At 39.4% G+C, this 25745-nt stretch overlaps 1 protein-coding gene across 8 annotated transcripts in view; it reads right to left on the bottom strand.

The window, feature by feature from the left end:
• The window catches only part of CNTRL (centriolin), a 93535-nt gene that overhangs the window by 32417 nt on the left and 35373 nt on the right, over window positions 1-25745 (bottom strand). For 7 of the 8 annotated variants that reach the window (XM_021068196.1, XM_021068190.1, XM_021068218.1 and 4 more), the window contains 10 exons: window positions 24942-25136; window positions 18687-18840; window positions 17467-17687; window positions 13803-13979; window positions 8753-8887; window positions 5115-5260; window positions 3761-3968; window positions 3094-3273; window positions 1111-1290; window positions 276-392 (listed from right to left, as the gene is read on the bottom strand). In XM_021068196.1, the coding sequence (XP_020923855.1) occupies window positions 276-392; window positions 1111-1290; window positions 3094-3273; window positions 3761-3968; window positions 5115-5260; window positions 8753-8887; window positions 13803-13979; window positions 17467-17687; window positions 18687-18840; window positions 24942-25136 (1713 nt within the window). Of the gene's footprint in view, window positions 1-275; window positions 393-1110; window positions 1291-3093; window positions 3274-3760; window positions 3969-5114; window positions 5261-8752; window positions 8888-13802; window positions 13980-17466; window positions 17688-18686; window positions 18841-21274; window positions 22489-24941; window positions 25137-25745 lie in introns of those variants that run through there. The other variant, XM_005660404.3, reaches the window with a different exon arrangement.

Raw genomic sequence — 25745 nt, 5'->3', positions numbered from 1 at the left:
AAATCACATACACCACGTTGCCAATGAATATCCTTTCCCAGTTGCACTTATCCTTGCAAGGTGACTATAATTTGGTGATTTTTTACTTAGGCTTTACTGATGAGGAACTGCATTACTCCTCGAATTTAAACTGTTCTATGCCTGGTACACAGTAGAGGATCAAGTACTGATCGACTACTGACTGTCCTTCAAAATTCTTTGAGATGTCGCCTATAGCAACTCAGCAGTTTAGGAACCACTAAGGAGGAGGTCTCAGGGGTGGTACCAGCACTGACCTGCTCTTCTTTATCCCTGAGAAGATTCTGCAGGAGTTCAATCTCCGCTTCTGCTCGGGTCAGATCTCTGGCCGCTTGCGCTGCCTTTCTGCTGAACCTCTCTGTTTCCTGCAGCTCCTATGGGGCCGGAGGTGTGAGAAAGGCACCACTGCTATTGCAGGCTATTTTCTTCATTTCTTTCTTCTTCTCAGACTGATTCCTCTGCTTTCATCAGACTGCCTGCCTGGCTACCCCATGCACACATGGTGCCAAGTCTCACCTTATCTGTGATGTTCCTGTCACTTGGCACCCCACTCCACTCTTCGTGGGGACCAAGTGAGTAGCATGCTGCATCAGAAAGGGTGAGGGCTAATTTTTAATTCCATTCTATAATATTCCGTGACTAGTATCTCTCTGGACTCCCATGGTTAGATTTTTTTCCCTCCTAGGATCTACTGTCTTAATCCCATTAGCATTTGCATCCTATAAAGACTGTAACAGATTTATCTCAGCCAGGAGTCATAGTAACCCATGATAACATAGTGTCATCTGACTGCACAAGATGAAAAAGTTGAGGATCAAAAGGATAAGATGGCAAGCCTTGAAGTTCAGGTTGAGAGCTACCTTTCTAAGCAGATCCCTATACTCTGAGGTAGGGATAGTATGTTCCATTTGATGGTTCCTTCAGGACTCAATACAGTATAGGACCCATGACAGGGCTGTGATTCGGGAAATACAATCTTCAAGTCTGAACCACTATATGGTGGTCTGTAGCAAGAGATCAATAATAAAAGTGGCTATGTTTTTTTGATAGGAACAGTCCTGTCAGAAACTTGTTCTGTACATGGGGACTCACCTCTGCTCGCTCCTGGTTAATCTTCATAACGGTTCCGTGAAGGGACTTAAGCTGGTCTTTGGCAATGGTCAGCTCAGCTGTGGCTACCTTATCAGAGGCAGCCACAGCTTTCTTTAGTTTCTTCAGTTCTTTATCTAAACCAAGAAACTGTGCCTGAGATCTGGCATCTTCAAGTTTCTTCTAAAATAAAAGAAACATTAAAGAGATGAACCATTTGGCAGCAATGAATTAAGATATAAGCTCCATGAGGGCCAGGACTCTGTTCACTGCCATATATCCCACACCTAGAACAATACCTGATACATGGCAGGTGCTCCTGAATGAATAAATACATTAAAACATCTCAAAATTGGATGATAAACTTAGAATGAAATCATTATACTTAGTTAAGAATCTTTATGATCATAAATCCATTCATTTGTTGGAAAAACAATTCTTGGTACCATCACCAAGTGATGGACCAGCCCGTTATGATCCCTGAGTCAGACACTGGGCATATGGCGGTAAACAAAATGGACTTAGCTGCTGCCCTCAAAGAGCTTATGAGAGACATATTAAACAAATACATAATTAGACAAATGCATAATTAAACAAATACATAATTAGACAAATGCATAATTAAAATTGTGACTACTGCTATCTAGGGACAGAGCAAGGCACTTGGGAGAAGCTTGCAGGAGAGAATCAGATTGGTGGGGAGAGAGCCATCAGGGAGAAGAAAGTGGAATGACTTGGTCCAGGAGGAGGAATGGCCAGGAAGGAAGGGAGAACTTGGAAATTTTCAGGAACTGAAAGAAGCAGCAGTGGTTAAAAAAAGGGGGGGGGGGGGAGTTAAACAGAGACAAATCATGCAAGACCTCATGGGCTTTATCCTAAAAACAAAAGAAGCTGCTGGAGAGAGGGGATAAGGAGGGACTGACAAGAGCCCATTCATGTTTCTGGAAGAGCACGGTGGCTGCGCTGTGGAGCAGGGTCATGAGTGAAAGTGGGAGATGCTGGGTGGTCACAGCAGTTGTCCAGCAGTGAGACGATGGCTAGGTGAGGGTGGTGGCACTGGAGAAGGAAAAAGTTCAAATATTCCAGATAAACTCTGGAGGCAGATTCAATAAGCCTTGGGACTTGGTAGGTTCTATGAAGTATGAAGCTTGTCATTTACTGAGGCCGGGAAAGGGTAGGTGTGAGGAGTGAGATAGTATAAAACAGTGTGCAGCATGGGAGTGAGTTTACCAGGGAAAAGGGTAATGCTGCCCACTTGGGTGGGTGATTTTTTTTCTTCAGCCATGGGGATAGGCCCAAAGAAAGCGGAGAGCTGCAGTTTTGTCATAGAAAGAGAAAAGGGCAAGGTCTTTGAGGATATTTGCAAAAAATGGCCATAGTGGGAGACAAGGGAATTTAAGTTGGACAAGGAAGAAAGTAAAGACAGGAAAGCCTGACAGAAAAAGTGGGGCTAATGCATTGGAATTATCGATAAGGTTGAAAAACTGTCAGTGCGAAGGTGCTGACAGGGTAAGAGGTCATGATCAGAGTGGGATGTTTCAGTTTGTGACTTTGGAGATGCTGGGTGCAAGTTCTGAATTTAACAAGGCCTGGGGTGTGACAATGGGAACAAACGGCTGAGGTGGGTTGGAGAAATTCAGAGAGGCCAAGGCAGTAGAAAGAAAAGTGAGGAATCTAAAAGTAATTTCTGACAGATGTTACAAGGAGTTCTGAAGGGGGCAAATTCATCCCAATAGCATTTAAATACCACCACCTAACCAACTCTTAAGCCCTCCTTCCATCCCACTTCTCGTTTCCATCCATCGTGGCACCCCTGCCCCAGGCCCTTGATTCGATGACATGCATCCAGATTTCTCCAGGTCAGGTCCACCCCTAGGCCAGCAATGCAGCCAGAGGTGACTGTGAGCACATTCCTCTCAGCTGCTCAACTGCTGGGAGCAGGACCAAGGCAGCAAGGACTCATGCCTCTTTCCAGGTCTTGCCCACCTTTTTCTCTAACTCTTGGAGTTGGGCCAGAATTCTCTCCTTCTCTTCATCAGCTTCCTGAAGCTGGAGATCTGTAAGGCCTTGGATTTCCTCCATACTTTTTAGATTTTCTTGTAAATAGTGAATTTCACTCTCTAACTGGTGAATCCTTGCTTCATGTTGCCTCTTGTCAAAATTCATCTGTGAGGAAATCAAGTTTCAAAGATGATTTTTAAGCAAAATATGTTTTGGGCAAAATAAAAACCTTCCAGAGAATTATATTTCATTTTACTAAAGAGTATAATGAAAAGTACTAATGAATTACCGGGGATGGTTTTATCACAACTGCTCTCTAGGATCCATTTTAATTTTTGCCTTATCATTAAAATAATTATATCGAAAACTCAGGTTCTGACACCCTAGCAATGTGGTATTATTTACCTGCATGTTAAGAAATACCTCACACTTGCTTCCAAATCAAGGGAAACACTGTCCCAAAGAAGCCTGACTTTAACATCAGTAACCATAACTCAGGGCTGAATTCTAGTCACAACTAGTTTGACATGTCAGGAGTGACAACACCAACAATTGCACTGTATGTACATGAGAAAGGAAGCATTGTAATTTACTGAAAAATATGGATATTTTTGCAACACTTCCCTCCAGCTGCCTTTCGCCCTTCTCTTACTCTTGCTTCAAGGGCTCTCTCACAGGCCTGCCTGAACTCTTCTTGTCCGTTTGCCAGTTTCTCTTGATGCAGAGCCATTTCTTCTTGGAGTTTTCGCTCTCTCACTTGAGCTTCCTCTCTTTCCCACTGGGAGTGTGCAAGGATTTCACTGAATTGTTTCTGCAAATCAGCAAGACTTTTCCCTAAGATATCTGAAGGACTATGGATTCTGATAAGGGGGGAAAAAAAGATGGTATAAATATGACAGTTCATTTAAAAAAATTTTTTTATAATTATTTTTATTTTTTCCATTATAGCTGACTTACAGTGTTCTGTCAATTTTCTACTGCACAGCAAGGTGACCCAGTCACACATACATGTATACATTCTCGTTTTCTCACATTATCATGCTCCATCACAAGTGACCAGACATAGTTCCCAGTGCTATACAGCAGGGTCCCATTGCTTATCAATTCCAAAGGCAACAGTTTGCATCTATTAACCTCAAATTCCCAGTCCCTCCTACGACAGTTTATTCTTGATGCTGGATGCAAACATGCTGGTAACCTTCATGCAGGAGTAAGAAGAGTGGTGTGGAATGGGACTGGTGTCAGTCCACAGCAAATTACTTAGCATTTCCTGAGTGCAAATCACTATTTATCAAATGACTGTTGCCGCTATGAAAGCACAGGCTCCTATCAGGCTAACAATGTGTGTTCAAAGAATACATGTTTATTTCATACATTCAAATTAGACTCAGTTTTCTTTTGGTATTTGTTTTCTATTTAAAATGCATAATGTGGCTCTACTTCTTGATCACATGCAATAAGCTTTCAAGAGTTACTCTTTTTTTTTTTCAGGCTGCACCTAAGGAATATGGAGGTTCCCAGGCTCTGGGTCAAATCGGAACTGCACTTGAAGCCTGTGCCACAGCCACAGCAACACCAGATCTGGGCCACATCTGTGATCTACACTGCAGTTTGTGGCAACACCAGATCCTTAAACCAGTGAGTGAGGCCAGGGATCGAACCTGAATCCTCATGGATACTAGTTGGGTTCTTAACCCACTGAGCCACAATAGGAACTCCTCAAGAGCTACTCTTAAAACCTTTATGTTTTTTGAATTAAATAATACTAAAAAGTATAAAAGATTAAAAATATTAAAAAAATCACTGACAGACAATTTAAGAAATCTGTGTCTCAACAACAGTAACATGGTAAGGGGAATTCTTACAAAAGAAATCCTCCATTTACAATAGTTGGGAAGGTGATTTCATCATTGGACCTCACATCATTGAAAAAATAATACCTTCCCCCAATACTCAGCTCTATTTGCCAATCAACTCTATACATGGAGGTCTAGATATTCCATTACCTCATTTCCCCTGCTCCTGACTTCAGTTTTCTTCTTAGCTCATCCACACGAGCTGCCACTTCTTCTGGACGAATCAAGCCATCGACTACATGGTTAAGGTGGTTCTGGAAATCTTTAAGTTGCTGTTTTAATAGGTTATTGTCATCCTATCAAGAAGAGTAAAATAGAGAAGGGTAAAAGTTACCAAAACAAAATTAAAAATATACCACATACACAAAGGCAGCCTGTATTATTTATCATATGATAGCTCTATCCAACTCCCTTTACCAATTTTTTAAAAACCCTTTTCACTAGTGCTTACAATATCTGAATCTATCGATCAATTCCAAAGTCACAAAAGACACAAACAGCATTATGATGTCTCCTGATGTGATGCAAAAAGAAGTACCTATGTACACTACGTAGGAATGTCCTCTTGTCAAAAAGTAACTCAAATCTAAATAAGCCTCCATATGTGACAGAAGAACATGCTAATCAATGTCATAGGGATGAAACCAGCAAAATCTAGACTAGGAAACTCTACAGGATAAAGACCTGGTTTTCTTTAATATGTAACAGAAGGAAAAAAAAAAGCAAACCTAGAGATTTTACGAGACTTAAGAATGAAGTCAACCAAAGGCAATGTGTGCACCTTATCTGGATTCTGATTCCAACAAAACACCTATAGAAAATTTATGAGATAATGTGAAAAATTTGTATACTTAAGGTATTTGATGATATTAGAGAGTTATAATTTTAAGGTGTGACAATGGCATCTGTATTTATGCTTCTTTCTTAAAGCCCTTATTTTTAAGAGATACATACAATAGTATAATATTTACAGATAAAATCAGATGTTTTGGATTTACTTCAAAATAACTCAGTGTGTGAACAGGTGTGAGAGGTGAGATGTAGAGGGTATTATAGATTAAATAAGACTGGCCATGAGTTACAGATGAAATAAGATAGGCCACGTGTTGATAACTGTTGAACATGGGTGAATATACATGAGGATTCATTCTAGTATTCATTTTTGTATATGCTTGAGAATGTACATAATTCAAAGTTTAAAAAAAAAATAATACCTTCCCCCAATACTCAGCTCTATTTGCCAATCAACTGAAAAATGGAATATCTAATACTGAAGCCTTTCTAATAGCTTCTAGTACTCTGTGGGAATATTTGTTATATGCCAACATATTTTCACTACTAATAAACTAATGAACATATCTAGACTCCAGAATTAAATTCAGACAATGCCTCTTTCAAATAAAAAGAGACTGCTAGAATTTCCCTAAATTGTACAGAAAAAAATAGTTCTACATTCTAACTACTGATTGTATTCCCCTGAATACCTGTTTTACCTCAGTATTAATTTTCTTCAAACTCAGTATAAAATTGTGAGTGTGTGTGGTTTTCTTTTCTTTTCTTTCCTTTTTTTTTTTTGCTTTTTTGGGCTGCACCCATGGCATATGTAAGTTTCCAGGCTGAGGGGTCAAAGCTACAGCTGCTGGCCTACACCACAGCCACAGCAACGCAGGATTTGAGCCAGGTCTGCTCAAATCCTCATGGAATCCTCATGGATCCTTGTCAGGTTCATTAATCTCTGACTCCTCCTCCCCTCCTTTTCAAACACTGTTAACTTAAATTTAGCATTGCAATGAATGCGCCTGTCCCATCTGGAATCTCTTATCTGTAACCTGTCCCTGCCCTTTGACCTGAGGCACCCATTTCTGCTCTACTATCTAATCCTGGCCCCAGTGATCTGACCCAAGGGCAGCCAACCCACTGACTAGCCAGGAAACAAGTTCTCACTCTCTCCAAAATGTGAACCAAGATCCAGTAGAGCAAGCCTATATGAGACCCAGACCTGTAAAGTTATGTCAGCTCAGGGCTGGGATTGATGCTGGGTCAAATCAAGGCCCAGAGAGACACAGAAGGAGAAATGAGAGCTATGTACGCCCTGAAAGACTCAGAGAGCAGCTGTGGTCACTAGCAAGCTGTCTGTCTCCTTCCTTGAGCTAGTGTTAAGTAGGTTTTGGTTCACTGCAACTAAATGATTTCTGACAAGGGAGTTCCCGTCGTGGCGCAGTGGTTAACGAATCCGACTAGGAACCATGAGGTTGCGGGTTCGGGATCTGCCCTTGCTCAGTGGGTCGGGGTTCCGGCGTTGCCGTGAGCTGTGGTGTAGGTCGCAGACGCGGCTCGGATCCTGCGCTGCTGTGGCTCTGGCGTAGGCTGGCAGCTGCAGCTCCGATTCGACCTCTAGCCCGGGAACCTCCATATGCCGCAGGAGCGGCCCAAGAAATGGCAAAAAGACAAAATAAATAAATAAATAAATAAATGATTTCTGACAAGGACAAATGCAGAGTGAGTTTAACTTGTACTGTACTCCATGTCAGGAGGTTAGTAGGCCAAGTAACCAAAGGACGAAGTTTCACAGCATTGACCAGCATTCTGGAAAGCCGATCTCAGTTTCTACTTTGGAGATAAGGCCCCTGAAGAATATATTATAGTCCTTTTCTTTAAGCGATAAACTGAAGTACTTATGGTTGAAATAAAGATGTATGAGATTTTCTTTAAAATAGTCCAGCAAAAAAAAAAAAAAAAGTGGACTAACCAAAACAAGAATGGCAGAATGCTGATAGTTGTTTAAGCTGCATAAACAAAAGGGCATGAGGCTATTTAATCTGTGTTTATTATTATTTGAAAATTTCCATGGTAAAAGTTAATAATAATCAAATGAACACCCAACACACATACACAACTCACAAGAGAATGGAAAACGTGTATATCTTTTGTGATATTTGCTCCAGAAGCTGAAATGATAGCAGTAAAAGTTAAATTCTAGGTAACCAGATTTCCTTAAACTTTGAGGAAAAAATATTCAAGGCACTGGGAGAAGAGAGAATTTGGGTGAGCTTAGTCTTATTTGTCACAAACCCCTCTGCATTACTTTTTAGAGCCTTCCCCCAAACCACAGTAACTCTGCCCCTCCATTTCCAGTAAAGTATAACAGCTGCCGCCTCGGTCAGCCAGGTGGCCCCTGACCTCATAGATCTGGAGACCTGTGTGTTGATTCAGGTACTTGTTTGTTCAGACATCTGTCCTCTTTGAGAGAGCTTAATTACCTGGAAAATCCTGTCCACCCACTTCTGCAGTTTCTTGGGCAGATTATTATGACTATAGCTGTAAAAATAGTCTGCCAAAGAAAACTCCTACAAATGTAAAATGACTGCATTTTTAAGACAGTCCTTCTGAGAAGGGGACTGTAAAAACTTGACAATTAAGAAGTTCTACTACAACCCACTCTAGTTAAATTTCTGGATAATTACAAAGACACTTCACTAGAAGAAGAATGCATCAATCCGATCATTTTAGCTTAGTCTGGTGACAAATCCGCTTTTAGGGGAAATGTCACCCATGAGTTAACATAGTGATCTCTGCTTACTATCAACGCTGCCCCCATCTCTTAGCACCATTGTAACAACACAAAGGATATGCATATTAATAATCTTAAAAAGATGGGCTCGCAAAGGAACAGAATTCCTTTTTTTCCTAATAATTCAAGTTGCTTACTACATGTAAGAGCAGGTTGTAAAGTGTGACTAATAAAGATGTCCCATGTAAGAATGTATTTGGAACCAACAAGTCTCTACCTGCAGCTGTTTAAGTTGGGTGCGGAGCTCACTATTTTCTTGCTCCTTTTCTTCTGAGAGCTGGGCTTTTCCGAGGGCATTCTTGAGGGCTTGCTTTTCCTTCTCAAGTTCTGTTTGAAGAGCTGATTGTTCTAACTATTGCCACAGAAAGCAATGATATGATAAAGTAAAATAGCAGTAGTTTATGATCTAAAAAGGTATAAATAAATATACATACACATGTAATTCCTTATGAGCTATGGTTTTATAGTAACTCAGCTTTATATCTGCATCCCCAAATTCAAAAGCCCAAGGTAAGCTTTCCCACATGCCTCCTTAAACTACTAATATATAAGGATGAGTAAGTATCAGAATCACCTCAGCCCAGATTCACCAAATCAGAATCTCCAGAAGTGAGTCCAGATACCTCCCTTTAAAAGCTCTGTGTTTCAGGAGAGCTCTGTCGTGGCTCTGTAGTTAACGAACCTGACTAGTAGCCATGGGGACAAGGGTTGGATCCCTGGCCTTGCTCAGTGGGTTAAGGATCCGGCGTTGCCATGAGCTGTGGTGTAGGTCACAGACATGGCTTGGATTCCACGTTGCTGTAGCTGTGATGTAGGCCAGTGGCTACAAGCTCCAATTGGACCCCTAGCCTGGGAACCTCCATATGCTGCAAGTGCAGCCCTAAAGAGACAAAAGACCAAAAAAAAAAAAAAAAAAAAAAAGGTCAACAATTACTGCTCTTTCCCTTAGACTACTATTTCTCACACCATGTCCCTCAAATACCTGCATCAAAAGCACTTGGTAAGCCTCTTAAAAATGCAGATACCTGGACTCTTATCTCAGACATGATGGGCCAGAATTTCCAGGGTGAGGCCCGGGAATCTGCATTTAACAAGCATCACAAGTGATTGCATGTAATTAAAGTGCGCCAATCAGAGTTCTGTAAATCAGAGATGTGTTATCCTTCATACTTTCAACGTGTGGTCTGAAGACCAAACCTGGCAGTCCTGAGGCCAAGAAGGGGAATGTCCTTTTCAATACCACATGAATCTGTGAAAAGGCCAGGCTGCTATAACATTTTTGTCAAGACTTATGAGAAAAAAAAAACAAAAAAACAAAGGACGATGCAAGTACAAAGGACAATGGATTTTAAGCTAGTAAGGGCTGGCTTAAGAACTTTTTGTTGTTGTTGTTTTAATTTTTTAAGGCCGTACCCACAGCACATGGAAGTTCCCAGGCTAGAGGTCGAATCGGAGCTGCAGCTGCCGGCTTACGCCAGAGCCACAGCAATGCTGGATCTGAGCCACCTCTTCGACCTACAACCTACGCAGCTTCCAGCATGCTGGATCCTTAACCCACTGAGTGAGGCCAGGGATCAAACCCGAATCCTCGTGGACACTATGTCGGGTTCTTAACCTGCTGAGCCACAACGGAAACTACTTAAAAACTTTTAAAAGAAGAAAATTTATTTGGAAGGCAATGCCAATCAGAAATTTTATTATTGAAAAATACATATTTATTGTTATTTTAACTGTTCTCCTCCCAACCTTCTATTTCCTACACTCTGATCAGGTCAATCATAATCTTGTAAAACTTGGTACACTTGAGAAATATAATGCTGATAACTGTCAAGTGGTCATTTGATATCTAATAAGTAAAGGAATACAAAGTAACATAATTACTATAATAACCAGACCTATTTTTATTTCCTTTTCTAATCATATGAATGCCATTTTACATGAATTCCTGGGATTCAAACTATCATTTTTTAATTAATTATTTTAACTGAAATACAGCTGAATTACAATGTTTCAGGTGTATTAGCAAAGTGATTCACATATATGTATGTGTCTGTGTGTGAATATATACATATGTATACACACACACACACTCTTTTTCAGCTTCTTTTCCATTAGAATTTATTACAAGATGCTGAATATAGTTCCCTGTGCTATACAGTAGTTCCTTGCTTATCTATTTTACATACAGTAGTGTGTCATCTGTTAATCCCAAATTCCCAATTTATCCCTCATTGCCCTTTTCCCTGTGGTAATCATAAGTCTGTTTCCTGTCTGAGTCTATTTATGTTTTATAATTAAGTTACTTGTATCATTTTTTTAGATTCCACATATAAGTGGTATCATATAACATTTGTCTTTCTCTGATTTACTTCATTTAGTGTGATAATCTTTAGGTCCATCCTGGTTGTTGCAAATGGCCTAATTTCACTTTTTTTATGGCTGAGTAATATTCTATTGTATATACATACCACATTTTCTTTATCCATTCTTCTATCAATGGACATTTAGGTTGCTCCTACGTTTTGGCTGTTATAAACAGTGCTGCTCTGAACACTGGGGTGCACGTATCTGTTTGAATTAAAGTTTCCATCTTTTCCAGATATATGCCTAGGAGCAGAATTGCTGGATCATATAATAACTCTATTTTTAGTTGTTTTTTTTTTAAATAATGATTTTTATTTTTCCATTATAGCTGATTGACAGTGTTCTGTCAATTTTCTGCTGCACAGCAAGGTGACTATTTTTAGTTTTTTAAGTAACCTCCACACTGTTTTCCACAGTGGCTGCACCAATTTACACTCCCACTAATAGTGTAGGAAGGCTCCCCTTTCTCCACATCCTCTCCAGCATTCATTATTTGTATACTTTTATTTTTTTTTTATTTTTTATTTTTTTTTGTCTTTTGTCTTTTTTTTTGTTGTTGCTATTTCTTGGGCCGCTCCCGCGGCATATGGAGGTTCCCAGGCTAGGGGTTGAATCGGAGCTGTAGCCACCGGCCTACGCCAGAGCCACAGCAACGCGGGATCCGAGCCGCGTCTGCCACCTACACCACAGCTCACGGCAACGCCGGATCCTTAACCCACTGAGCAAGGGCAGGGACCGAACCCGCAACCTCATGGTTCCTAGTCGGATTCGTTAACCACTGCGCCACGACGGGAACTCCGATTTGTATACTTTTAGATGATGGTGATTCTGACCAGTGTGAAATGGTACTTCATTGCAGGTTTTTTTTTTCCTTCTTTTTATGGCAGCACCTGCAGTATATAGATGTTCCCAGGCCAGGGGTCAGATCAGAGCTGTAGCTGTGGCCTCTGCTATAGCAATACCAGATCCAAGCCGCATCTCCAATCTACATTGCAGCTTGCAGCAATGCTGAATCCTTAACCCACTGAGTGAGGCCAGGGATTGAACCCACATCCACACATCCTCACAGAGACAACATCAGGTCCTTAACCTGCTGAGCCACAACTGGAGCTCCACACCTCACTGTATTTTTGATTTGCATTTCTCTAATAATTAGCAATGTTGAACATCTTTTCATAAGCCTGTTTCAAACTATCCTATTTTATTTCACTTTAATCCAGTTAGAACATATTGACCCTCCCCATGTGCCAGGCACTGAGAAAACAGAAACAGGCATCTACAATCTGGGTATTCACTGCGCTTGGAGTCTAGCATGAGAAACAGGCAATCTAAACAGATGATTATCATACACATGATAAAATGCTTTGAGCACAGGTTAAAGGAAAATCAAAGTAGAGTTCTGAATCCAGATTTTCAGCAGGCATAACAGGAAGGTCTGAGCAGGCTTTCTGGAGGAAGATAAAACCCATCTGACTTACAGCTAAACAAAACTATATTTTATTTATTTATTTTTTGTCTTTTTGCCCTTTCTAGGGCTGCTCCCTCGGCATGTGGAGGTTCCCAGGCAAGGGGTCCAATCGGAGCCGTAGCCAACGGCCTACGCTACAGCCACAGCAACGCGGGATCCGAGCCGCGTCTGCGACGTACACCACAGCTCGCAGCAACGCCGGATCCTTAACCCACTGAGCAAGGCCAGGGATCGAACCTGCAACCTCATGGTTCCTAGTCAGATTCATTAACCACTGCACCACAACGGGAACTCCAACAAAACTATATTTTAATGTGATCAAGAATATACTGTAACTGGCTTCTGTTTGCCTCTCTGCTCTTACCTCTCCCTTACTCCCTACTCCTCTCCTCACTCCTGGCATGTTGGAGGCATACTTTCACTGTTTCAAATGCATCATGCTCTCTTCCCTTGCCTCTCTGCCTAAGAATGCATCCCTTACCCCTACCCCTCTCACACTTGCTCCCTTTGCATAGCCAAATCATTGTCATCCTTTAGGTCTTGGCTGAAACATCACTTCCATAGGGCAGTCTCCTCTCACTACCGCTCCGTTATTACCACACAACCCTATACTTTTCTTTCTCCAACACACCTGTTTCACCTACCACACATCAGCCTCATAAGTACAGTAACCATGTCTTTGCTGTTCCCTGCTGCACCATGGCACCTGGCCCTCAATGGCCAATTGGTAAGTATTGGATGAATAACTATTTCTCTATTTGCAAGTATAATTTAAACTAGCGGATATTTCACTCAACCAAAATTGCAAGTAACAAAATTTATCATCAACTTAAAAGAGGTCTCTTACAGCTGTTTTGAGAAAGAAAATCTAGACTTTATTGATCACCATTCTAGGTGCTTTCACGCCTGTTGTCTCACTTATCCTCACCATCTCCCACGTTATAGATGAGGAGGCATTTGCCAGAAGCTCAGAGCCATGACATGATTTGCCCATGTTCACACAGGGATCTTTCGAACTCGGAATGTCTGACTCCAAAAATATGCTCTTCCCATAATGCTGGGTACATTACATTAAAAAGTGTTTAATCTTTCTTTTTGTCTTCTTGTCTTTTCTAGGGCTGCACCGTCGGCATATGGAGGTTCCCAGGCTAGGGGTCTAATTGGAGCTGTAGCCGCCAGCCTACGCCAGAGCCATAGCGACACGGGATCTAAGCTGAGATTGTGACCTACACCACAGCTCACAGCAACACTGGATACTTAACCCACTGAGCAAGGCCAGGGATTGAACCCACAACCTTATGGTTCCTAGTTGGATTCGTTAACCACTGAGCCACGACGGGAACTCCAAAAAGTGTTTAATCTTAAATTAAAAGAACACTGATAATGTTAAGGGCCAGGCCACTTGGCTGCTAGATGGCTTTATCCTCTTACTTACCTGGCTGAGCCTTGTTATTTTTTCTAACTCTTCTCTGAGCTGGTGGGCTTCAGCATCCCTTATTTTTAACTGCGCCTCTAGCTCAGCCTCATAGGCACTGAGATCTCCTTGGGTCTGTTGCAGGGATGCGTTCACCTCATGCTGCTCCTGCAGGGCGCTTTCAAGCTCTGCAAGGTCCTGCAAGGATCCAGTGTAGGTTTAAGTACAAAACCCTCACTGTCTGCTTAAGCATCTGCAAATCATTATAAGTAACCTGAGCCCGTAAACCAAATGCTGGCCAGCCAGTGCTGGCCTGGCACAGAGAATGTTCATTAGCAATACCATGAAGCTGTAGGCTGTGTGAATCCAGGCTGGAAAACAAAACCCTGACTCAAAGTAATCAGAAAAATCAGTAAGCTGAAACATGTTTTCCAAAGTAACCACTTGTGTGATACAGTAAATGTGTTTAAGAAGAAAAAAAGACAGGATAAAATTTAAGGCCTATTTTCTATTCGACATTGGGACAAAATTTTTTTTTCTTCTTCTTTCTCTTTCTTTTCTTTTTTTTTTTTGCTCTTTAGGGCCACACTTGTGGCATATGAAAGTTCCCAGGCCAGGGGTCAAATCAGAGCTACAGCCACAGCAATGCAAGATCTGAGCCGTGTCTGCAAACTACACCACAGCTCACAGCAACGCCAGATCCCCAAACCACTGAGCTAAGCCAGGGATCAAACCTGCATCCTCAGGGATCCTAGTCAGGTTCATTAACTGCTGAGCCGCGAAGGGAACTCCAGGACAAATGCGTTTGCCTTCAGTATTTCAATAACTATGTAAGGCAAGGTACTATCCCCATTTTACAGATGAGGAAATGGAGAATAAACATCTAAGTAAACAGCATAGGTCTGTGCAGCCAAAAAAAGGATAGAATTAGAATATGAACTGAGATTTCTGACTCTAAAGCCCACATTCTTTCTATTAAACCACAAGATGTTCACTTCCCGGAAACATATTGGGACTAGCACTCTCTAGCATTAAGCATGACAGAGAAACTTGAATGTTAAAAACATAAGTATATATTGATTAGCATATCATAGTATCATTCATTTTAGCCTGTTTGTTTTTTCTAATTAAATATTTCACCCCTTTTGTTTGGGACTTGAAGAATTAGATCAAATTATTCTGGATTAAACAGGAAGATACTGCGATAAGAACATCTATAGAAGAGTTGCTCAATGGATGATCCAAAGACTACCTGGCATCTGGACTTCCCGAGTGGCTCACAACAAAGACTGCCTGGCATTTGAGTTATATGGGTTGCTTGTCCAAAATGCACGTTCCACATACAGCCAAAAGAAGATTAATACCCAAAACATATAAAGAATTCTTGCAAGTCATTAAGAAAAATACAATCCAATAGAAAAAACAGGCAAAAAATATGAACAGGGAATTCACTGATGAGGAACACTGAATGGCAAATAAACAATAAAATTGCTTAACTTTTCCAGCACCCAGGAGAAAACGCAGTTAAAACAAGATACTATTGTGCGGAGCACAGAGGAACAAGTTAAAGAAACCATGAGGAAACAATCAGACAAATCCAGAATGTGGGACACTCTACAGGATTATCAGCTGAACTCTACACACACACACACAAACACACACACACACACACACACACACACACTCTCTCTCTCTCTCTCTCTCTCTCTCATGAAAGGCATTCTTGACACAAACTGGGAAAATGTGACAAAATTAGACAATATTAGGGAATTGCTATTAATTTTCCTGGGTATAGCAATGGTATCATAGTTATGTACAAAATTGTCCTCATTTTAAAAAGATTTTAGATGTGTACTTCATGGAGAGATGATATCACAACATCTGCAACTTTCAAATGACCCAGAAAAAAAAAAACAAAAAAACCCAAATACGGAAAAATAGTTGTTGAATCTAGGAGAGCACATTGAGGCTCACTGAACTATTCTTTCAACTTTCCTATAAATGAAAAAATTTTCATGATAAAAAGACACTATTTCAAACTTAGCAGATTGGCAAACATCAAGTCTGACAAAATGTTAAATTTCCTGAATTTTCCTAAGAACAAGAACAAATGTCCTTGTTCTTAGGAAAAACATACTGAAACACTTAGAAGCTAAAGAGCATGATGTCTACAACTACTTCTGCAGTGATCAGGAAAAATTTTTATATAAAGATGTATATAAAATCATGTAAAATTATATATGAGAGACAAAGCAAATGTGGCAAATTATTAATTGGTGACTCTGAATGGAGGGTATAGTGAGTTACTCTTGTGACTCCCCATAAGCTTGAAATTATTTCAAAATAAAGGCTTACAAAATAAAAGTTAGACAACACTAAGGTATTGGCAAAGCTGTGGTGTAATGGCAGCCTTCACATTGCTGGTGGGAACAGAAATTCATAGGATGACTATGGGCAATGATTTGACATTATCTAGTGAAGCTGAGGACGCACATACACTCTGAGTCACAGTTCCACTGTGAACACAGTGCCCGCGCTCAAGACGTGTATAAGAATGTTACTCTCAACATCTTAATACCAAAAGACTGGAAACCACCTCAATGTCCTCCAAGAGGAGAATGAACAAGCAATAAATTTGTGGTATGTACATACAATGGGATGTTGCAGACATCGATAAAAACAAAGTAGAGCTACATGTATCAAGATGTATAATTCTCAAAAACATAAACATGAGGGAAGAAAGGAAGTGGCCAAAGAATATGCTATGTATTTTGTATATAAATCCTAAAATGATGCAATACAAAACTACATATTGTTTATGGATGGATAAAAGAAGAGAGATGCAGGGAGATAAAACCATATTCAGGATTGTGCTACCTCTGGAAGGAGGTACAGAGAAGGTTTTAAATATGTCTGCATGTTTCTTAAGCTGAGTTGTGAGTACGTGGTGTTAAATTTTTTTATATTCTTATATGCCTGATAAATTTCATAATATTAAGACATATTAATTCAAATTTCCAGAGCCAGCCCTCTGAGGATGAGGTGTGAGAATATGGATTCTCCTGAAAGATTAAGTTTGCCAAACAACTAAAACAGAGAAAGTGAAGTCTCCAAATGAATGGCAACAAATCAGGTATGGAAGGGTATAATCTACCATGCTATGCCTGTATTGTTATTCGTAAAATAATGCTAAAATTATGAAGTGATAGCAACAAGAATAAGAAAAAAATATGTTGTGCTGAATTCTGCTACACAAATAATAAAATATGAACACCTAATACAGCATTTATAACAGCTACAATTTCATATTTTTAGTTATTTGATCAATAATTTTTAGAGATAGAAATTCAGCTAAAATAATCTTTCTTTTCTTAGTAAAGGAAAAATAATGGTTCCAAGTATTTTATCACAACTAAGGGGAAAAAAGCAAAACACTAAATAGCTACTTAGCTACCAATGGACTCTTTGCTCCTGAAAGGATTTTATGCCTTAGAAGTTTACATGCCGGAGTTTATCATGATCATAAAAGGATTACTTGCCTATTGAATGGAAATGACATGATTCACTAGGACATCCATGCAACAATAATAATAACTGCACTGTTGCTAACTTCCTTAATTAACTTAATTTGGACATCATCTATTTTGGAGGCTAAGGAAAACAGACAAGAAGAAACAAGTCATACCTTCCTCATATTTTCTGCATCTAAGGCAACTATTTCCAGTTGGTCCCTTTCCTGCTCAACCTCGGTCAATCTCTGCAGCAATGTCTCTTTCTCATCCTGTAGCCTTCTGCACTCATTCTGGGCCTGAGTTGCTTGGCCTTTGACAGTCCCCAGGTATTCTTGCAACCCACTGATGACACCTTCTAAGTCCTTCTTCAGGGCTTCATTTGCTGCTATTTGGCCTATGGAAGACAGAGAAAGGGAAGGTGATAATGTAAACAAGGAAGTGCTTTCAAGATATATACTTACTGCATTTAATCTCCTTAGCTATTTGTTACTAGTTAAGGATGAAATTCTACACTTTCAATTATTTCTATCTTATATTTCTTTTTTCATGATATAATGATAGCTTTCCCCCATATTATCCATGGTATAAGAGTTTAAGCAGGTATACAATAAAAATAGCACAATCATGGCCACTGCTTATGAAATGCTTAATTTATGATGTAAAAAGCTTAAAGTCATAATTTCCAAATAAAACAATTAAAAAGTGTGCAACAAAACTGAGTTTTTGCTGCTGGATACACAAAACAAAACCACTCAACATATAAGACTTAAACCTGGCAGCATAAATCTGTAACCTGAAGACTTAAAAAAAAAACAAACAAACCATATATTGAGTACCTACTATGTCCAGGCTCTTGATGAACACTATCTCATTTAATCTTTCCCCAAACGAATGATCATGATAGAACTTAATGGCAAAACAAGGACTGGAGTCTTTTTACACCAAAGCAAGGCTCTCACCACCACAGCCTATTATCTTCCTCTTCCACTATATTATGGCGATGTCACAATTTAAATTTGCATTACAAAAGCAGATCCTAAAATTCTTTCAACACTCTTATAAGCAGACACTGAAATGCTTGCTATTAATGGACTCTTTGCTTCTGAAAGGATTTTATGCCTCAGAAGAGAAATCACATACCAGAGTTTATCACAATTGTGAAGGGATTTCTTGCTTATTGAATGGAATGACCTGACTCACTAGGACATCAATGCAATTAAAACAAAAATCAAAAATTGTAATTTTACTGAACATTTTTGAGTATTCTGCAAATATTCCTGATCAAATCCTAGTACTAACAGCTGAAGCATATTCAGCTAATATTTGGATTAATGCCTGTCATTAATGTCTTTTATTAACACTGAAACCTTATAAATTGTACTTAAATTCTTACCTTCAGTAAGCTGTTGTTCAAGGTCCTTAATCTCTTCAGTTTCTTTAGCAATTCTAGAAAGTATCTCATCCAATCGGCTTTCAAGTTGTTTGTACTGCTTATTCATAATGTCAAGCTGTTGTTCTTTACCCCTCTTCTGAGCCTTCATATGGCACTGAATTGGAAAAATCAGAATCTCAAATTCTTTAAACTCTTAAAAAAATAATAATCCTTAACATTTCTAAGGAGGAAAGGAAAAGAATATGCAACAATTTGCATCATTTTATTTCTGTCTCTGTTGTTTCCCGTGAGTAGTTTTCATTTAAGCCTCATGGTAACTTGAGGTGGGGAATCATCTCCATTTTACAGATAAGCAAAATGAGGATCAGGAAGGTTAAGTGGTTTTTTTCCCAAGGGAACAGCTAGTAGGTAATGAAGCCAAGTTCAGTGTTCTTTGCATTGCATTAAAATGCGTCTTTCTAAAAAAATTTTCAAAACGTTATTATACATATATACACATATCCATAGAAAAAGACTATGTTCTAAAATGTTAACAAGGGTTATTTCCGGGTAGAAAGATTACAGGAGGTTTTTTAAATGAGTTTTTTATGCTTTGTCTTTTTCTGGGGGGGAGGCCAAGACCAAGGCAAATGGAAGTCCCAGGCTAGGGATGGAATCGGAGCTGCAGTGCCAGCCTATGCCACAGCCACAGCAACACAGGATCTGAGCCACGTCTGCAACCTACTCCACAGCTCATGGCAATGCTGGATCTCCAACACACTGAGAGAAGCCAGGGATCGAACCTGCATCCTAATGGACCCTAGTTGGATTCATTTCCATTGCACCACAATAGGAACTCCAATAAGTTTTTTTTAATGTTTAAAAAGTTTTATAATACACAATAACATTTTATTATTATTATTTGTCTTTTTGCCTTTTCTTGAGCCACTCCCGTGGCATATGGAGGTTCCCAGGCTAGGGGTCGAGACGGAGCTGTAGCTACAGGCCTACGCCAGAGCCACAGCAATGCAGGATCCAAGCCGCGTCTGCGACCTACACTACAGCTCACGGCAATGCTGGATCCTTAACCCACCGAGCAAGGCCAGGGATCGAACCTGCAACCTTATGGTTCCTAGTCGGATTCGTTAACCACTGCGCCACAATGGGACCTCCAGTAATAACATTTTATTAAGAAAATTAAATATAATTTTTTTGGTCTTTTTAGGGCCACACCCATGGCATATGGAAGTTCCTAGGCTAGGGGGTCCAATCAGAGTTTCAGTGGCCAACCTACGCCACAGCCACAGAAACATGGGATCTGAGTCAGGTCTGTGACACACCACAGCTCACGGCAACACACAATCCATAAACCCACTGGACAAGACCAGAGACTGAATCTGTGTCCTCAGGTATCCTAGTCAGGTTTGTTACCACTGAGCCACCACGGGAACTACAGATATAATTTTTAAAAAGGTTTTTTTTTTTTTGGAGGGGGGGAATAGAGACATGAAATAACACTTTCTTAGAATTTAAGTTTATTTTCAATTCCTTACACAAAGAAATATTTTACTTTTAAGTTCCATAAGCTGAGGAGTTGAGTGAAACCTCAAAGACCATTTATCCCAGAGATTCTCAGGATGGAGGGCCTATGGAGGCACACCTCCGACCATTATTATATCCTGGTGGAAAAAGAGCTTTCACACACCCACACACACTTTCGCACCCCGAACGTCATCACTTAGGGCGATACTGTTAACTAAAAGGATTGTATTGTATTTTCCAGGTGTCCTGGGGGAAATAAAACCTAAAAAACCATTGATCTAACTCTTCCTTTTATACATGGGAAAACTGAATTTCAGATCCATCAAATGACTTGGAATAGGTCTCCTTAGGCAACTGTTCATATGGAGACAAAATAATTCCCCAGAGAATCTGTCCCTCCCACTTACACCCTCACAGCTCTAGTTTGCCCCCACAGGATCAGAGGAACAGAACAATAATAAATCAAGAGAGCGTTATCATGAGAAAGAACTAAATACAGTCAGAATAGCAAACTCCAAGCTTCTCAAGTCTAAGCCCCATTTGATTATAAAAATAACATTTCCTCAGTTTTACTTCTTCTGCCCCCAAAGACAAGAGAGAAAATCTCTTCATTTTTGAAGAATGAGTGGTAGCTTGAGTAGATGGCTTTTATTTTACTAATGGTACAACTTGATTGGATTTTTCAAAACTCTTCTCCTATTCTCCCAAAATACCCACCTGAAATCTTTATGAAAAGGTAACTGCAGATAAAAGCTTACATTCTAAGTACACTTAGAATTTTATGGCTCAAGAAAGAATTTTTAAAAACTTCTGCACTCACATCTGTTATCAATAAATCTTTAAAATTCACCATTAAAACTTCCACTGAAATCTCTACACGCAGGACAAAAAAGTTAGTTCAATACGCCAGCCAATGATCTGCACTAAAAACATGTGAGCAAAAGTAGATTCAGCAATTTTCACTACCGTGGAGCTCACAATAGTGGTATTGTAAAAACAGGAACTTACATCTCTGACTCCTCCTCCTTTTTAAGTCCTTTGTACAGAAAGAGAGAAAATGGTCATACCTTAACTTAGAATTTGTCCTGTTAAAACTGAGCCGTAGAGAACAGAGAAACTGTGGGCGGAACGCTTTCTAATGCTGTCTTCAAATTCATGTGTACTTCCCTCTCTGACAGCCACATTTTTGTAAGTGCCTCGGAGCCTCTGTAACCTCCCAGTGCTTCGAACCACATTCCTGGCAGACACTGAGCGGCAGCCCAGCCCATCCAATCACAAGCAGCCTCTGCAGGCAGACCCCACCCTCCGCACTTCAAATCACAACACAGGAAGCTCCCACAGGGCCAATCACGCACAACCTTTGCAACAGATTACTACAGGCTAGTTCCCTCTAGTATACGGTTACCTTTTGCTTCCACAGGGTATTGCTGGATAGGCAGCAGAGATACAAATCTTTATTATGTTTTGCTCCGGTGATATCTGTTTTTCTAGCTATGAACGTTTTCTATAACTAAAATGGGATTTTATTTTTAAATAGTACATTTTTCTTTTGAAAACTAGTTAAATGCTTATGTTTGTTGAAAACTTAGGTAGGCTTGGCTCTGAGCTAATTTTAAAACTAATGACTCTCTTTAGACTCTTAATTCCTTTGTGAGCAGAAGGTCACCTTAGTAATGTAAGCATGGGCTTTGCCTCTCCTTAAAAGTAGGACTTTGGGAAATCATTTAATTTTTTAAAATACATTTTCATCTTCTGCTAATTAAAGTCACAAATTTCATTTGGATGTTGTAATAAAATAATGTTCCTCACCATATATGCCAAAAAACAAGTACAATACAAATCATTGGCACTTAATATATTTGTTTTCCATCATATCTCAGTCATTTACTGTTTTCTAATCTCTCAAGCTTTTACTTTTGAATTCTATATGCTATTCAGAAAGATATTTCATCTGATTAGATAATAAAAATAAAAGTTTTTATCTGCAGAAAAATAAGAAGGTATACCATACTTGATTCCTTCCCTCTTGCTAAAATGTTCACATTTTGAAGCTTAAAATGGGGTGCCTAACACTAGCCAATAACGTGACTTTGTGCAAATTAGAAAAAGATGATCCTTCTGGGTGAACAAATTAAAAAGAGATATCCTCTGGTGCTCAGACTAATGCTATAACTCTAAGAACTAAATTTTACCAGTTTTAACAATACCAAAAAGGTCTGTATGTTTCATCTTCTAAAACTGATTTTTTTTTTTTTCTTTTTAAAAGGGCCACACTTGTGGCATATGGAAGTTCCCAAGCTAGGGGTCAAATCAGAGTTGCAGCTGCTGGCCTATACTACAGCCACAGCAACACTAGATCCTTAACCAAATGAATGAGGCCAGGGATCAAACCCACATCGTCATGGATACTGGTTAGCTTCGTAACCCACTGAGCCACAATGGGAACTCCTAATATTGATTTTGACTATCTTCAAAACATGGATGCCTTTCCTACTTCTCTTTTAACTCCTTTCTGTATATAATTCTTTACAGAAGTCCAATGAGCATTAGACTCCCTGCATGCCAAGAATAGCGCAGTCCTTTGTTGAAAGCAAAGAGATAATCTAGGTTCTAATTATACTCATAGATTACAGAACTAGAAAAGGCAGTAAAAGAGCTTTGGGTAGTGCTTATAGGCCAGTTCTTTCCCACCTTCCTTGATGCAAGCATTCATAAACATAGCACTGGCCCCTGGGGATACAGTTCCTGTCCTCAGGGGCCTTACATGGGATGGCAGACTTCTGAACAAATAAATGCAACAAAATAAGATATTACTCATCATATATTACTTGAAATCTCTAACTTTTCACGTAATGAAAATTCTTTCAGATAATCAAGACTAGGAAGTTCCTATGTGGCACAGTGGGTTAAGGATCTGGTATTGCTACAGCTGTGGCACAGGCTATGTAACTGGCACAGGTTCGATCCCACACCTGGAAACTTCCACATGCCTTGGGTGCAGGTAAATAAATAAATAAATAAAATAATAAAAATTTTAAAAAAAGAAAATCAAGACTACTTTTGGTTTCAATTTAATTTTTATTTATTTATTTTTGGCTACGCCTATGGCATGCGTAAGTTCCCAGACCAGGAACTGAACCTGAACCACAGCAGTGACAACACCAGAACCTTAACCTGCTAAGCCACCAGGGAACTCCCTTGGCTTCAATTTTAATACCAAGTCTTAGGCTTTTGTTAGAAAAAACCTTATGTCTGTGATGATATAGTCAACCTTTGTCAAAATTAGCTGGCCTGCTAAAAATATCTATAATATTTTACTAAAATGTTTAAAGGGATAATTAAATAACTTGTCAAGTACTTAAAGCAATTATAGTGCATTGTCCTTACCAGGTTAAATTATATGAGTTCTCTTAACCCATAGATTATTCAAAGTATACCAGCTAAATATGCAGGAAATATTTTTACCTCTGTTTTACCACTAGTAAGACTTCAGAGTAGAGAGAAAAAACAAGAACCTAACTTCCCAGGCAACTAACCACATTTGGTCACGTTTTAGGAAGACATGCTCTAGAGAAATGCGTGTTTTTTGTTTGTTTGTTTGTTTTTTGGTTACACCTGTGGTATGTGGAAGTTCCCAGGCTGGGAATCAAACCTGCGCCACAGCAGTGCCCCCAGCCGCTGCAGTGACAATGCTGGATCCTTAATCTGCTGCGCCAAAAGAAAACTCAACAAATATTTTCTTTCTTTCTTTCCCTCTTTCTTTCTTCCTTTCTTTCTTTCTTTTCTCTTTCTCTTTCTTTCTCTCTTTCTTTCTTTTCTTTTCTTTTTTTTTTAACAACCACACTTGTGGCAAATGAGCCACACTTGCAGCAACAAAGATCCTTAACCCATGGTGCCAAAGTGGGAGCTCCCAGAAATGTTTTCTTTTTAATGACAAAACAATATGAAACAACAATTAGCTTTAGTGGAATATTTGCATAAAGGGTTAAAAAGAAGAGGTAGGAAAAGGGTTCTGAACACCCTAAGCTCTTCAGTTTGCTCTTGAGTAAGAAGAAAATAAAGCAAAGAGAAAGAATAATAGGACTGGAGAGCACCTTAAAGTGGTTTCTCTTGATCTGAAATATAATGAAATTCAACCACATACAAATATAAGTGTAAGAGTTCCCCTTGTGGCTCAGTGGTTAACGAATCTGATAGGGACCATGAGGTTGCAGGTTCGATCCCTGGCCTCGCTCAGTGGGTTAAGGATTCAGCGTTGCTGTGAACTATGTTGTAGGTCGCAGACGCTGCTTGGATCCCATGTTGCTGCGGCTGTGGTGTAGGCTGGTGGCTACAGCTCCAATTGGACCCCTAGACTGGGAACCTCCATATGGCTTGGGTACAGCCCTAGAAAAGGCAAAATAAATAAATAAATAAATAAATAAATATAAGTGTATCATGCATCCATCATTCTACTGAAAGCTACTTCCTTCAAGCCCTAGGGTGTTCTGTTTTAATCTCACACATACACTTCACATATATGCGTATTTGTATTATATGCATATATATACATACAATACATATACATACATATAAATGTATATGTATAACATACACACACATCCATAAACACACATACCCAAATTTGTGCTTCAAAATAAAAGAGACTTTCAGAAGGGACTCAGGCTAAAAATGATGAGACAAAATATTTAGAAGTATTGTCCCTGTAGACAAGCCAAAATCTCATATACTTACATGTTTTGGGTCTTTGGAATCCAGGCTATCTATGCCTATTTGCAGGTCCTTGATCTCTCGCTGCTTTTCAGCAATTTCTTGCCTTTGCTTTTCCATCTGCACTTCTAGATCCAGAGCTTCTTGGCGTAATTTATTTAGAAGTTGTATCCTACCACTCAACTGCTTGAAAAGTAAGTCTTTCTCTGCTTCTGAAATCTAATTCCCCCCACATCCCAACACATAATTAACAGAAGGCAGCAACATTGATTTACAAATAGACAGAAAACAGTACAATTTTTAAAAGTATTCCATGCTTTTTAATAAAAGTAAAATGTAGGAGTTACCTAGGCACTCCACTCATATCTCATACTTTTATCCTTATTAAATGTAGAAAATCTTATTTTATAAAAGCTTATGAAAACATAATAGCAGGTAGAAATGAAGCTGTCATCCAAGTATAAATAACTTAAAATCATTAATAATAATAACCATAATATCAAGAGTAGCTGACTTTATATAGCACTTACCCTTGTATTAGTGTATCAAGTGGCTTGATAGTGTAATGAACAATTTAGGCTAGATTACATTTACTCATTTAATTATTAAAATCATTCTTGATAGCTCTATCTCATCTCCCATTTTCAATCCATCTTTACAGCCTATCAATTCTACTGCTTTCTCTCCATGTCCACAACCACCTTTGTAGTCCAAGTCATTATCATCTCTTGTCTGTACTAAACAACAGCCTCCTAGACTGACATACACATCTCCACTCTTTTCCAACTCTCTCACCCCATTTCACTCTCATCAAGTAGCCAGAGCGAC

Source organism: Sus scrofa, chromosome 1 (genome assembly GCF_000003025.6).
Source record: "Sus scrofa isolate TJ Tabasco breed Duroc chromosome 1, Sscrofa11.1, whole genome shotgun sequence".
NCBI classification, from domain to species: Eukaryota; Metazoa; Chordata; class Mammalia; order Artiodactyla; family Suidae; genus Sus; species Sus scrofa.
Note: the sequence above shows the minus strand (reverse complement) of the source record. Positions and strands in the feature narration are given on the sequence as shown.